Source organism: Lichenostomus cassidix, chromosome 5 (genome assembly GCF_008360975.1).
Source record: "Lichenostomus cassidix isolate B80296 chromosome 5, HeHo_3.0, whole genome shotgun sequence".
NCBI lineage: Eukaryota > Metazoa > Chordata > Aves > Passeriformes > Meliphagidae > Lichenostomus > Lichenostomus cassidix.
Genome location: NC_139486.1, coordinates 58,353,772 through 58,367,958, shown reverse-complemented (window position 1 = coordinate 58,367,958; position 14,187 = coordinate 58,353,772). Strand labels below are relative to the sequence as shown.

The 14,187-nt window shown below is 35.8% G+C and overlaps 1 protein-coding gene across 3 annotated transcripts in view; it reads left to right on the top strand.

The window, feature by feature from the left end:
- ANO3 (anoctamin 3) overlaps positions 1 to 14,187 on the top strand; it is a 228,487-nt gene that overhangs the window by 172,610 nt on the left and 41,690 nt on the right. For all 3 annotated transcript variants that reach the window (XM_085063267.1, XM_085063266.1, XM_085063269.1), the window contains exons 7-12: positions 117 to 161; positions 5,437 to 5,568; positions 6,920 to 7,026; positions 8,411 to 8,466; positions 10,846 to 10,967; positions 12,150 to 12,284. In XM_085063267.1, the coding sequence (XP_084919393.1) occupies positions 117 to 161; positions 5,437 to 5,568; positions 6,920 to 7,026; positions 8,411 to 8,466; positions 10,846 to 10,967; positions 12,150 to 12,284 (597 nt within the window). The remainder of the gene's footprint in view (positions 1 to 116; positions 162 to 5,436; positions 5,569 to 6,919; positions 7,027 to 8,410; positions 8,467 to 10,845; positions 10,968 to 12,149; positions 12,285 to 14,187) is intronic.

Here is a 14,187-nt window from a genome sequence, read left to right as displayed (position 1 = left end):
CTTTTTGTCTATGAAGATGCATGTTTTAAAATGTCCAGCGTTCTTTCGTAATGTATATGTCCTTTTCAACTGTCTCCTGCTTGATTAATCTCAGCTGATTTTTGCTGTTCTTTCAGGAAAAAATGTTATTACACTGACTGGAGGAGCAAAACCATGGGCAGGTTGGTGGGTGATGTGTAGCTTCTAATTTTGTCATATAGTCACCCTGCTAAAGAAAATCCATTCGCAGTTGTAAATTTATCCATGCAACTTGAAAAATTAGATTATTTTTCCCAAAAACCCAAAAGATGTCAGCTCAAAGTGTTAAAATATTCATCTGTAACGAGGTGCAGTACTTTCAAGCTTTGCCAGTTCTCATTTTAGAAATGTAAAAATGTTTATGCTGAGGAAACAAGAAAAGACCTTATCCTGGCAGCAAAGATTTAATACTGGATCCATCTCTGCCATTGTATCTGCTGACACCAAGGCATACTTCTTTAGCATGAAGGATACTTTTGGTTGTCTGTCTCAGATTCTGGCAGTCAGCTAGTTCCTTAGATATGCAAACAGACTTTCTCTCCTGTGTCCTCATGATCAGGAACAAGTCAATCCATACACCGAAGGCTGCTTTGAATTTTTATTTGCTGGCTGACAGAATAACTTGCAAAAGTCACTCATAGCTGCTGCTGTTGATGTTTTTGTCAGCCAGAAGAAGGGTACAAGAGGCCATAGGGGCAGGTGAAAGGAGCCTGGGAATGCTCCAGGAATGGGGAGACACTGAGCTGTAGTTACCTCCCATTGCTTTAGTGAGACATAATTCTGTCTTGAAAATCCTAATCTACAGTGGAAAAGATACATACAAATATTTTAAACGTGGGGAATTGCCTGAAACACTTCCCTATCATGAGTTTACTTGAGATGGATCTTGAGATGAGATTACTTTTGATTTAGGTTTTCTTGTTGTTACTGTAGATGGTAAAGAGCTCTGATTATTTCTCTGGAACAATTTAGGTAGTCTCATGATCACAGTTTCCAAGATGATCAGCTAAGTACAATAGACAAAGAACTGTTGAATGGTGAAGTCAGAAAACTTTAAACACATATGCTGATTAAATACATGGAAATAAACCAATTTATAACATAGATTTACAACTGCGTTTTGTCCTCTTCCCAGTTCACGTGCTTGCCCCATTTTAGCATGCATTATGAAAAGTGATATGCTTTTAATAAAAGGCAAAATCAACAAGCTTTACTTCTCTCTCATTTCATCTGTAATCCATCTGGTGAGTCCTGGATGTTCTATAAATTTTGTTTTCCTTATTTAGAAGGACAGATGTCTGAAACACGCAACTTAAGTTGCATAATACCTGTGAATCAAGTAATAAGTAATTTTCATGCCAGATTGATTTTTTTTTTTTTTTTTCATTTGAGACCAATGCTTTTACCTGTGATTTACTTTGGGAGAATTTGGGGATGAATATTTTTCTGGATATATTTTCTGGCACTTTATATAATTCAGTGCACAAAGGAATTGTCTGAAATAAAAGAAAAAAAGAAAGATGCTATATCTAAAATTGAGAAGTGACTCTAAAATTGCTGACAGACACATCACATGCATCCTTTAACTTCTACAACTGTCATTGTTACTTTGCATCTTACAACTTTTAAAACTTGACTGCTTCTCTGTAGTTTATTTAATCTCTCATTAAAATTTCTAAGTTAATAAGTAGAATTTACAAGAGCTACAGCAAAGAACTGTATTAAAATTCTTGTATATCAAAATATTAAGGCTATAGAGTTTCTGTGATTTAAGGATTCAAAGTAACACTAGTATATTAGTCCTGCTGTGACAGGTACACTTCTCTAACTTTGACGTGTTTATATGATAGATGGATGTATCTATAAATGTTCTTTAAAAGGTCTGCAAAAGATTATTAGATGCATGAATGAAAGGACAAGATAAAAGTAATACTTAATTTCTTTTATCTGGTATCCATGTGGTGTCTCTCTATTTATTTGTACACCTTTAAAAAAGTCCTTAACATTGTATTTAATCCTATGAAGCTTGATTTCTATTCATAGAATCACACTATAGAAATAATTTTATCATATACATTGAGCAATATTTGGAAAGCCTTCAATAAATATTCTCAGAGGAAAGAAATATACATGTAAATAGGGTAGGTACCAGAAATTGTCTGAACTCTCAGATTGAAGGCTGAATAATCTAGTGAAACAGTATTGTAATTGGCAAATTGGACCCGCTGATTTCATGCTAGTAAAAAATGGCATCAAGGAAAAGCGAATTAAAAGATACTTGTCTTAGTTTGCAGCTTCATTCTGCCCACTGAAATGTTGAAGTCACTTAATAGTTCTAAAGACAGACAGCCAAAAATTACTTTAACAACTGACCTGCAATAAGTTTCCTTTGCAAAAGGACTTTTAAAATCTTTTGGATTTCAGTCTGCATACTGAAGTGAAATCATGGATATCATTCCATTAAACAAAGATACTATAATTTTCTTCCTTTTTTAGTGCTGATGGTGTCCATATGTGGAATCTGTCAACCCTAACATGTTTCCCATTCCAGTACATGGAAACACACCATGCCCATGTTACTTGGTGGCACAGAGTTGACACTTCTGGCCAGTTTTGAGAGACACAACCACCGAGCAAACTATTGGGTGATGATTGCTGGCAAAACTGCCTGACAAGACTGGTGAAATTGCTGAATTCTGGTGTCTTGTTCCATGAGTTTGATCAGATAATGAGTGCTAAGCTCATCTATCTACTGAGTTCCTTTGCATTGCAGTCTGTTGAGTAAATATCATCTGCAAGGATTTTTGGATGAATTTGTTCCGCAAAAAAAGACTAACCAACCAAATAAGTCAGAACAGTACAACTGAGACTGGAAGTGGAGCGAAGCTGAAATTATAAGTACCTTGATAAAATATGAAATTGTATGGCTAAGAATGAAATGCACTTGTATTCCAGAGTACCCTTGGTCCAAGGGGCACAGTGTTTCAGTAACAGCAGTTGGAGTGATTTCAATAAAAGCATACCTGAAGCAGCAGCCCATAACATTGCAGCACCATTCCACTGGGATGTTTTTGACCTCATTGCCTCATAATAACTACTGACTTCCCCAGACCAGTTCTGTCTGCTTTTACTCCTACTGAATGGACTTCATTGAATAGATTGTCAGGAATCTCTTTAAACTGCTGCTTTTTGTCCTAGAAAGCCACTCTGAGTAAAAATGCTAATACTTAGTTGTATGATTTAGGCGAATATTTGTATTTAAAGGAAAGCACCGTGAAAATTCAGTTTCTTCTTCAACAGTAAAATAACGTAAATCAAGAAAAATGTCTCTCTTTTTGGATCATTTTTATACATTTTTCAGTTGCAATATTCTATTCTATCTAGAGCTAAGGCACTAAATTTTGTCTCAGAAGAGAAACTGCAAATGTAATGTGGACAGAAGTATTAATTTATTCCAATGCTGTTTTTCATGTTAACTGAAGGAGACATGAATTTTAAACAAGAGCTAATTTCTTTAACATAATTTTATCTACTATTTTTTTAGAATTCTGTGTGGGAGAAATGATCAAGACTTTTCCCATAACCAATTTTAAAATATTTTCAAGTAAAAACTCTGAAATCAGATGTATTGTTTTTCTCTTCCTGATGCATCTGCACGTTTTCCTCATTAAAATAAACACCCTGGATTTTGACTTAAAAATCAGCGTGTGTACAACAGAAAAAAGAGTTTAAGAAAATAAAGGGGAAACTGTACTTACATACACTGTGTACTAAGAGAACTTCCACTGGAACTAATAAAGATAATCAATTCACTAACTAAGGAATTAAGGAGACCCTTAAGGGATCCACCTGTCTGTGATCTGTATTCTGTTTCAATTCCATTGACATATTATGTTCTTTGGCTCATAATGGTTGGTGTTGAACACAAGTGGTGTCCCTCAAGTGCACTATCAGTTAGAACACAATGTACACCAATCTCTTGCAATATGTAGCCAGAAGAAAATGTTGAGGATTTTAAATGTAACTCTAAAATCCTTATCCCACATTTGGCTAAAATTTCTGTCTAATGCTGTGTGAAATAGGGGCAGAATGTTTTTGCTGATGTTGATAATAGGAGGTACATTTTCAGAAGGGTGCTTTGTTGCCTGAGAGCAGTTTACTATGTCATCTCATTACTTTTTCTTATGAACATTATGAAATAATGCTCTTTCACATTATGAAGTATTACTAACAGTATGAAATATAACTTTTTATTATGGGCATTATGAAATGTGTAGCTGTGCTTCTGCTTAGCACAGGCAATGAAGTATTCACCTCAGAGAAAGAAGTCAGTTGCTTAGCTTTACACTTCTTGTGGATATATCTTGCTTTATATATCAGGCATACATATTCATTGAGTAGAGCCCAAATTCCACTGAAAAAAATACTATTTAGGGAATGTTTTTCTCAAATTTAGGCTTTTTTTGAATCTCTGATGTGCTTATTGTGGCATGATATAGCAGTTGTTTAATATGAGATCTACTCCTTAAATAACCATGTTGCATTGCAGTTGAATATGAAAAAGTTTAGGTGAGCAAGGAGCACAGAATCAAAGTGAGCATTTGCTTGAAAATTAACTGAGCTTGACTAGATTTACCCCTGCATAAGTGATGTCCTGAGACATCATTTAGGGCAAGATGCCAGTAGAAAAAAAATTATGTTGCCAGTGTATAATCTGATTGAAGATTGATGTTCTCTTTGTGTTTTGTAATATAAATTTTTAGGCATCTGAAGGAAGTAAAATCTAGGTTTTTGTTTTTTTGGGTTTTTTTTTGCCTAAATACTGCATAACCATTTTGGTGTAGCATATCCTTTACTTTCTTTGCTGTTTAGGTATACTGTTTTGTAAGGCAATATCAGCTCTTGGATTTTTACGAAAATTTTTCGGGCGAAAGCTTTGTTGCAATCAGAAAACCATAACCTGATCCTTAACACTCTCATATTTAGTTAAAAATTTTGTGAGTTTTAGTGTCCAAATTGCCAGGCAAAAGAGGGGGGAGCAGTTTCACTTGCTTTGTTCAGTGGGGCTAGAGAGAGCAATTAGATATGTTCTTGACTAAAGCTCAAACATCAACAGTTCTGCCAGATGAACTACCTTGGAAAATTAATTTCTCCAGACTCAGTACTGCAGTCCCATTTTGAGCCATAATCCTACTAATTTTAGCATGCATTTTACTTGAATAAAATGTTCAAGACGGATCGCAAATAAATATTATTCATTTTGCTTTTTAACTCCTTATTTTCTTTTTGTTACTTAATGTGGAAGTTTCCTGCTTTCATTTAATTTCATTTCTAGTATGATGTCACTAAGCATGCAATGCTGGAGCTAGAAATAACAAGGAGCTGAGAACCTGTAAATCTGGCTTTTTATTGTCTCAGTTTGCAGAGGAATCTCAGAGAGCTGAAAAGTTGGTTACCGAGGAATCCAATGAAGCTGGATAAGGAGGCTCTGCCTGACCTGGAAGAAACAGATTGCTACACAGCACCCTTCAGCCGTGCAAGGATCCACCAGTGAGTGCTGGCATGGGGAAAACAGTGCCAGGGACCACAAGGATTTTCTGCTTTCTCACTTCCAAGCAAGTGCCATGGGGGTAGCTGCTAACAGATGGTCACTGGCAGTGCCTAGAATCATACTTGGTGTTTTTCTCTTAAAGTGAAAATCTGCTCTGTGTTACTTGCTGTTTGATGGTCACTCAGTAGCATAATCTGAAATTTGACTGAAAAATTCAGTCCAATGTTGCCTTTTTGGTTTAGAAGTTTTTTAGTTTTTCTTTCCATTTCATTACAGAATGCAAATACTTGGTCAAGTTTCCTTTGTTTAGTTACTTATTTTACTTAGGCAAAACCTGATGCAGCTGTTGAAATTGGGAGCACCTGGCAGCAAGCTAAAACCAGTGATGACTTTTTTCTCTCTTATTGGATCTGCATTTAAAAAGATCTTTTGTCTCTGAAAATACAAATACATACACAACAAAACTGTATGTGTTCATATCAGCATGTTGACAGTGGTAAATAGTTAACCTGTGACTTAAATTTTTTCAGTACCCAAGAAGTTAGATTTTAAAATTCTGACTGCTTTTTAATTTTAATGGTGTTTTGTGATAACTGTTTCAGGAGAGAAAAGTTAATTTAAAGTAGAAATATGAATTAGGATAAACCGGATTTTTCTGCTCAGTAAAGAACTGATATGCAAGTGAACTGACTTTATCCCAGAAAAACAGAGTAATTGCATTACAGTCTCAATTTTTTAATTTTTTTTTTCAGTAACTTGCCATACTGCAGTGGATCAATCCCCCAGTTTTGGTGTTTTCTTCTCAACCAGCTCAGCTGACATAATTCATTGTAATAGTATCACTTTTGTCACAGCTGAGAAGGAAAAAGCTTCTGCATATCAGGTTTCTGGTGTCCAGAATGGAGCCATCTGGCCAAGAATGCTTTACTTTGCTTTACTAGAATCCTCAAAGGGAAGATGCTTGTGGAGCTGCTACCCAAGTCTCCAGTGCATGGAGTTTTATTTTTTATTTTTTTTAAACAGTAGTTTTGGTGGTTCTACCATGCAGACAACTCATAAGTAGTTTGAATTTAAGGCCACCACTGCTACTGAAGATCTTCATTTAACTAATTATATCCAGAATAGAAGTTAACTAGATAGTAGGATATTTTTGATTTTAGTTTTGGTTTTGTTTTCCCAGAAATAATCTGTGATAAGGATAACTTTATTGGACCTGCATTAGGAGTGTAGAATCTTATGTCCAAGGAATGTAAACATCCAATAAATCACTGTAAAAAGAAACCACTTGAACAGCTATGTTTCAAAGTGTGTGTATTGTTTTCAATATTAAGACATTCGTTATTTTACTAGTTTTACGATAAACAACAAAGACAGCTTCTTCAGCAATTCCACAAGAAGCAGAATTGTGCATCATGTGCTACAGAGAACTAAGTATGAAGATGGAAAATCCAAAATGGGTGAGAATGCTGTATTTTTTTTCCTAACTGAAAGCTATAAAATTTTACATCTTTACTTGCCTGAAAATATATCCTTTTAGTAAACTCAATTAATTTTTTCCTTTCCTTGAGATCTTTTCATTCACACAGTAACAGAGTTGAAGCAATGTCCCCATTTTCTACCTGAATATCTCAGTGAAAAATTGCAATATTTTTCACTTAATCACTCATTCCTTAAAATAAAATGGAGAGATTATCATAACTTTACATTGAGAGCCACAATAAGGGTAACATATCTCAGAAAACTGACTGTTTTCAAGGACTGATCCTATTATTTCAGCTACTCTCCATCAGCTTCAGTGCAGCAGAATCAATGTGCTCTACACTTGATCTATTTGAGGTCTCTGTGCAGCACGGAGACAGTTGATCTGGAGACTGAATTTGGTTTATATCGACAGTATTAATTTTTAGAAGGTCTGACTACACATGTTCATTTTCAGTGACCAATGATGTAGGCATGATTTTCTATTTTTTCTGCAGGAATTAAATTAAGGATTAAATATGCAGAGGCTTATGAAGATGATACAAATTACAGAAATTTGTTGATTCAGTTTCTGAACAAAAACAGTAGTAGGAAAAACAGGGACAATAAGTGTTCACATATAACACCTTTGCAGCTGATGGTGGCAAATTTCATTATGAGATTAGTTTAGTATAATGTGTATATTTGAACAGACAAATCTGAATTCCAGCATATGTACCTGTTTATTGGAGAAACTCTTGGCTGCAGATCTGCCCTTAAAAGCTATTGAATCTTTTTATTGTACCTATCAATGGTTATTTATTTTTCATTTTTTTATAATGTGCCGTGCTAGTACAACAAATCTGTTTTTAGGAAGACTCCAGGAACTGATCCAAAATGCAATAGTCAGTCTGGCACAGAGCACTGCTCTGATATGAAGTTCTCAGCTGGCATACATTTAAAAATACCATATTAGCATTTAACCCTGCAGGGGTTTCCCTGCCTCAAGTTGTCTATCCATACCACTGTGTGTATGTCAGATCATCTGGTCACCCATCAAATCTGTCTCATATGCTCTGAGGAGCACAAGGTGAATGTAACTATCTTCTCACACTCAATCTGACACAAGCACCCAACCCTGAGAGAAAAGCTGCAGACTTTGGCCCTTTGGCAAGCTGCTGTCTAGTTTGACAGAGCCAGAAACCTTGGAGGATCAGCAAGACCTGCTGAAGTAGTTGGTGGGATTATGGATTCATTGTCATCTTTAGCAGCATTCTTATCATCTAAGACTTAAGCTACATTCTCTAAATGTAAATTGCAAATTCACACTACTTGAAAAATATGTATAAAAATTGATATCAGAACTAATTTTTTTTTTTTCAGGTATTAATAGGTTACTAAATAATGGAACATATGAAGCAGCATTTCCACCACATGAGGTAACCTGGTTAATTTGATTTTTAGTTTCATATTTAGATTAAAGCTTGCACTAGTAGTTTGTGATCTTACGTTAATTCTGTCTTGTAACCTTTTAATTTCACTGTGTAATCTGTTGATGTTTCTTTTATTTATAACTTTTACTTTAGTATTGGCTTTTTCATTTTTCCTTACATCAGATATTTTAATAACATCCTGGAACATTTTCTGGTTGAACTAGGATGTTATACTTCTTCTCTGATTTTTAGGAACTGGACAATGCCTGTGGAGTTCTTAATAAGAGTTATCAGTTGATCCAAATTATTCCAGTTAGTTGTATTAAGTTATTTTTGCTTGCCACCTACAAAAGGTTTTGTTTTTCTGATAGCTTGGCCACTTGATCACAGTTAGGGAGACTGCTGAATTATTTCCCATTTAGTATTTTCAGAATAGTTCTGTGTAATTTCCACTTGACAGTACTTTCTTCAGTAAAGTCTACTAAATACTGCCAACCCACAAAATAAATAAAAAAATCTGTGTATGACTTAAGAGGGTTTTCAGAAAATCTTTTGATGTTAAAAAGAAGAAAGCCACACATCTTCAGTCATTTGAAATTCTCTCAGGAGCATGGTAGTTGCAGCTCTGAACTCTGTGGGTGTTTCAGGTGAATATTGTGGCTTGATATCGTGTTTCAAAGGACTGGGCTTTACAAATGGCTGAGAGTAATTTTTTAATATGGTATTAATAATTCAATACTAGGAATACAGAGGAGGAGTATTTTAGATAAATAATTTAACGTCACTGTTAATGCTTCAGCTGTGAGTTACTGACTTCAGGGAAAAGCTGGCTGTACTACCAGAAAAGCCTGTGAAGCTTTCTCTGGCATCAAAGCCATGCTGTCATATCCATTTTATATGTTCCTTTGTTATGGTGTAAGGCACTGTTTCCACATTTCAGTTCAAATCAGTGAAATCAATTTTTAAGCCTCTCTTACCTTAGTTGCTGTTTGACTGATGCTAAGGACTAGTGGCTGAACAACTGATTTTTTTATTTTATTTTATTTTTAATTTCTTTCCTTTGCCGCATGAACAAATAAGAGTGAAAATTCAACCCCAGTGGGAATGCTGAGACTTGAACTCTTTTATGGATAACAGCGAGAAAAGAAGCAGGAAAAAAAAATTAAAACACATAACACTGGGTAATGCTTTGCAGTCATTTATCCAGCTGACTGTGAGAATAAGTTGATGTTCTCTTCCTGGGTGTTCCTAGATGCTGCAAAGGTCACACTCAGTGTTGACATCTTTGGTATGCTGCTTTGCTGACTGTAAGGAGAAAGGAGCAGGCTTGGACTCTTTGTTATGTTTAGCTTTGGGTTTAACTCATTCTTAAGTCAGAGAATCAGCAGATTGCAGCAAGTAAATGGTGTTTGAATTGTGGGGAATGCTCCAGATTTCAAATACATGATAAAAATCTAAATGGCTTAATTACCTAGATCTACCAAGGTCAAGAATCTCTCTGATCACTAACTGAAGTACTGTGCTGGAGAACTCTGCTCTCCTCACAAGAAGTGATTTGGCTCACTTGCAGTCAACTGATGAAATATTTTCTTTACTGTAACTGAGTGATGAGAGGTTTTTGGGACAAAAGTTCAGCTAAGGGATATGGCCTACTTCAGAATTGGAGTAAAATTACAAATGCAAGAGATTCTGCTCAGGATTGTTCTAGCAAATGTGTGTGTTACCTTTTGACTGCCAAGCATGGCTCTATTCTTTTAGTCTGTGAGTGTCAGACATGGCCTGGAAGGACTCCTTTTCAATCAGTCTGACTGTATTTTGCTTTTGATGCCTCAGGAGTCCTATGCAGCTTCAAAATAATGCCAATTCTGTTGTTTCCTTCATTTTAGAAATTATGTGCCACAGAGAGAATGTCTTTTTCTATACTTTCAACAGTAGTGAAAGAAATTAATAGAAAATGTCCAGGAGAAAAGAGCTGTCATACCAGAAATTTCTAAAGTTTTATAGGAGAAATATAAAAATACCAAAAGCATTCCTTGAAAAAATTTTAAAAATTGCAATAGGCGTAAGCATAAAAATAGGTATCTATTAGGGAAATAGAAACAGTTTTGAGGTCATATAAAGAGTTGAGTACTTCTCTAAAGTCTTCATGTTTCAGTGATTAATTATTAGAGAACCTGGCCATTCCAGAAGTGTATGTAACCCTGTCTCTTACGTCTGGCTTCCATTAGCTCCACGACATGGTTCCAGATGTGCCCAGAATAACAGACCAATTCATTACACATGAAGAACATTTCTATGAAAATTATAATCAAAAATACCTAAGAAACATCTATGTTCTGTAGTGCCTAGTAATGTACTTCCATGTCTTTGTGTTTTTTTTTCCAGGGAAGCCACAAAAGCAGACATCCCATCAAAACACACGGAGCACAGAATCACAGACACCTCCTATATGAGCGCTGGGCACGGTGGGGGATGTGGTACAAATACCAACCTCTTGATTTAATCAGGTATTAGTACTTGAAGATTTTCTGTGACACACAAAGCCTGGCAACAGTGTGCTAACTATATTCATAAATTCCTTGTGCTTTCCTATATCATTTAGCTATTCCTTATTACTGGGTAGGTCTGGAATTCTCTAAGTTGCCTCTTTTGTAGGGCTGGTAATTTCAAATGAGTCTGCATAAAATACATGTAGTTCCAACTGCTCAAGAATTTGCAGTGTGAAACTTAAAATACAAACCTCTGGTGTGGTCTGCTGATCAGAGACACTTGCCCCTTGTGAGAGCACCTTTGAGAGCAGACAAATGGACAGTCAGAGTAACCAAATGCAGAGAACTTAAAATGCAACCAACTGTAACCTTTCCATGTGGGTTTAAAAATAAACTCTTATTTATATGTCTATATTTACAGGTTACCAAATGTAGAGAAATATTTATAATTGAAGTTAAATAATGGTGGTATTTCGGTTTCATAGTTTCCTTCACTGACATTGAATACCAGTAATTCGTTTTCATTGCTGTCAGTTTTCATTCCTGATCTGAGTCATAACCAATTATTGGTGGAGCTAAGCATGTGCCATGGGAAAATTTTATGCTATATCATCCTTGACTGGCTTTCTGATCACTGCTATTTTGTCTGTTCTAGCAATTGATAGCCAAGTTTTGAAGAATTAAAGTTCAGTCTTCAGCTTTTGTTTTCAGAGCATTGTTTCACTAATAATAGTTCAAAATATGTCATATTATCTATCTATCATCTATCTATCTATCTATCTATCTATCTATCTATCATTATCCATCATAAATGTCTTTTAAAATGGAATACTCAGGTCATAGTAACTTTATCCCTTTCCAGATATTTTGTGTCTGTGTACATCTATCTATCTGTCTATCTGCTGAATTGTCCTAAGTTTAATAATGTTGATACTAGTCCACCTACTTAGTCATTGCAAGGACATGAAAATTACAGAGGCACTTCAGTTATATCCTTGTATGTTCTCATAAATCCACAATTAATGTCACTGAAATGTTGTGCTAGCCTGAAAAAAACCCTTTTGGTAAACTGATGATTTTGCCATAGGCTTGGGATGGTAGTTCCTTGTTAGAATTATTCTGCTAGTGTGATAGTAGAGATAGATAGAGGTCACCATAAGTTTTAGTTTTAAACAATGTATGTGTTTCCTTTTCATGCAGGCGATACTTTGGTGAAAAAATTGGGCTGTATTTTGCCTGGCTGGGATGGTATACTGGAATGCTTATACCTGCTGCCCTAGTTGGGCTCTTTGTTTTCCTCTATGGATTATTTACAATGGATTCCAGCCAAGTAAGGTAAAATCCTGTTTAATAATATGTAATAGCCTGTTGCAAGTTAAGAAGAGTCTGGCACAACTTACATGGCTATATTTTAAATGTGTTGCAGATATAGTAAGAATGTAAAAATAACCAAATAGAGCATTCCCTCATTACCTCCATCTTGCCATAACTTCCAGAGTGTATTCAGTTACCAGACTTCAACTTTTACCTATGCCTCTTTTCCCTCCCTTCGTTACTAGTGGCAAACTTGGAGTCTAACAAAATTCTCATCTGTGTCAATGTAACTTGCAGCCAGGAGACTCAGCTTCAGGGAGATTACAACCAAGTTTTCAAGTTTCCCACCGATGTGATTTTGCTCTGTGAAGGGTTTGTGTCCATTTAGATGTTGTGATGAGGGTGCTGAAGTGCTGACTGTACTTTTAGGAACTGTCTGAGGATCCATCTTTATTGCAAAGTTTTCCATCAGATATTATCAGACACATCAGTATCAGTGCTCTTAAAATTGCAGCTGTTGCTCCAAGCAGTTTGGGTGCTTAGGCTGTGTGTGTACTCAGAGTCAGATTTCATAGAAAGTGTTGTTTCTCTGGCTTTGAGCAAGACTGTATTTAAGTTTTATCTAAGGAATTTTCTTTTACTTCTATTTCACAGTGAGTTATTATGTTCTTCAGTGCTGTAATGAACACCTTTTTTAAGCTTGCTTTGTACAGCAAACTCCTGACAAACTGTACAAATTCAAAGCGCATTAAATACAGTTCAATGCAATAAACTTATCAGCCAGGAAATTATGCTTTCTTTAAAATACTGTTCTCTGTATTAGGATTGTTTTTCACCATAAATGTCTTCAAAATGCAAAGGATCTAAAGGCAAGGATCAGCCTTTCTTAGAGCACAGGGACCACAGCTAATCTGTCACAGTTAATCTGTCAATCTTGTATTTCTCACATGTACAATGGCACAGTTTCAACAAAGGGGGAACAAGGGGACACAATCTACTCTTACCAAGGTATAGCTTAGTATTTTGTCCTTGGAGAAGAGAAAGGTGTGTCATTGGCAGCTCCCCAAGAGAAAGAATAAAATTTCTAGTAATTTCATTCTTTCAAACTATAAGCTATCATGTGCTTTTATAGCAAAGAATCATAAGAGCTTTATATCTTTCTTACATTGTGGCTCCCAAAACTGCACACCATATTCAAGGTGAGGCTGCACCAGTGCAGAACAGAGCAGCACAATCACCTCCTCTGTGTCATATGCTTGTCCCAGGAAGACTAGCAGATACAACTCCTGTTTAACAGAAAGGTGCAGTCATCTTCCTTGCTGAAGGTTGCAGGCTATTATAAATCACCTGAGCACAGAGGTACACTAGCTTTTGAGATTTTCTGTCCTCGGTTTTATCCCTTGGCTGCTGCTTAGTAGCTGCAGACAAAGCACAGACAAAACACTTTATTTGAGTTTGTCCCTGTGGGGGTTGGTTGTATTGGGTCTCATCCTGAAGTACATCAATGTCATGTTGCAGTTCTTATGTTCTTATTCTTGCTGTAGTCTAGAACTGAGAGATTATTTATCTAGTGTTTCTGCATTCGTTTAAAGAAAGTCACAGATAAGCATCTGTAAGAGGTTTAAAATCTATCATTTGATTTTAAGTGCTGCAGCCACCACCATATACAAATGCAGTGTTCAGCAGAGAACTGTAAGAAACAGAAATGGATATATTACTTAAAAAAATCTAGACACAGGAAACCCAGTGGGAATTAGAAATTTAAACATAATGTTAGGGCATTATGGCAAGGTCAGAACTGGCTTGCTGCCCCAGATTCAATATTATTCAGTGAACACTGTTTCATGGGAAATGGCTTTATTACAGCTGTTATGAGGAATCCGTGGATGTTAGGAAGTGCTGATTTAAGTATGATAAATCCTGT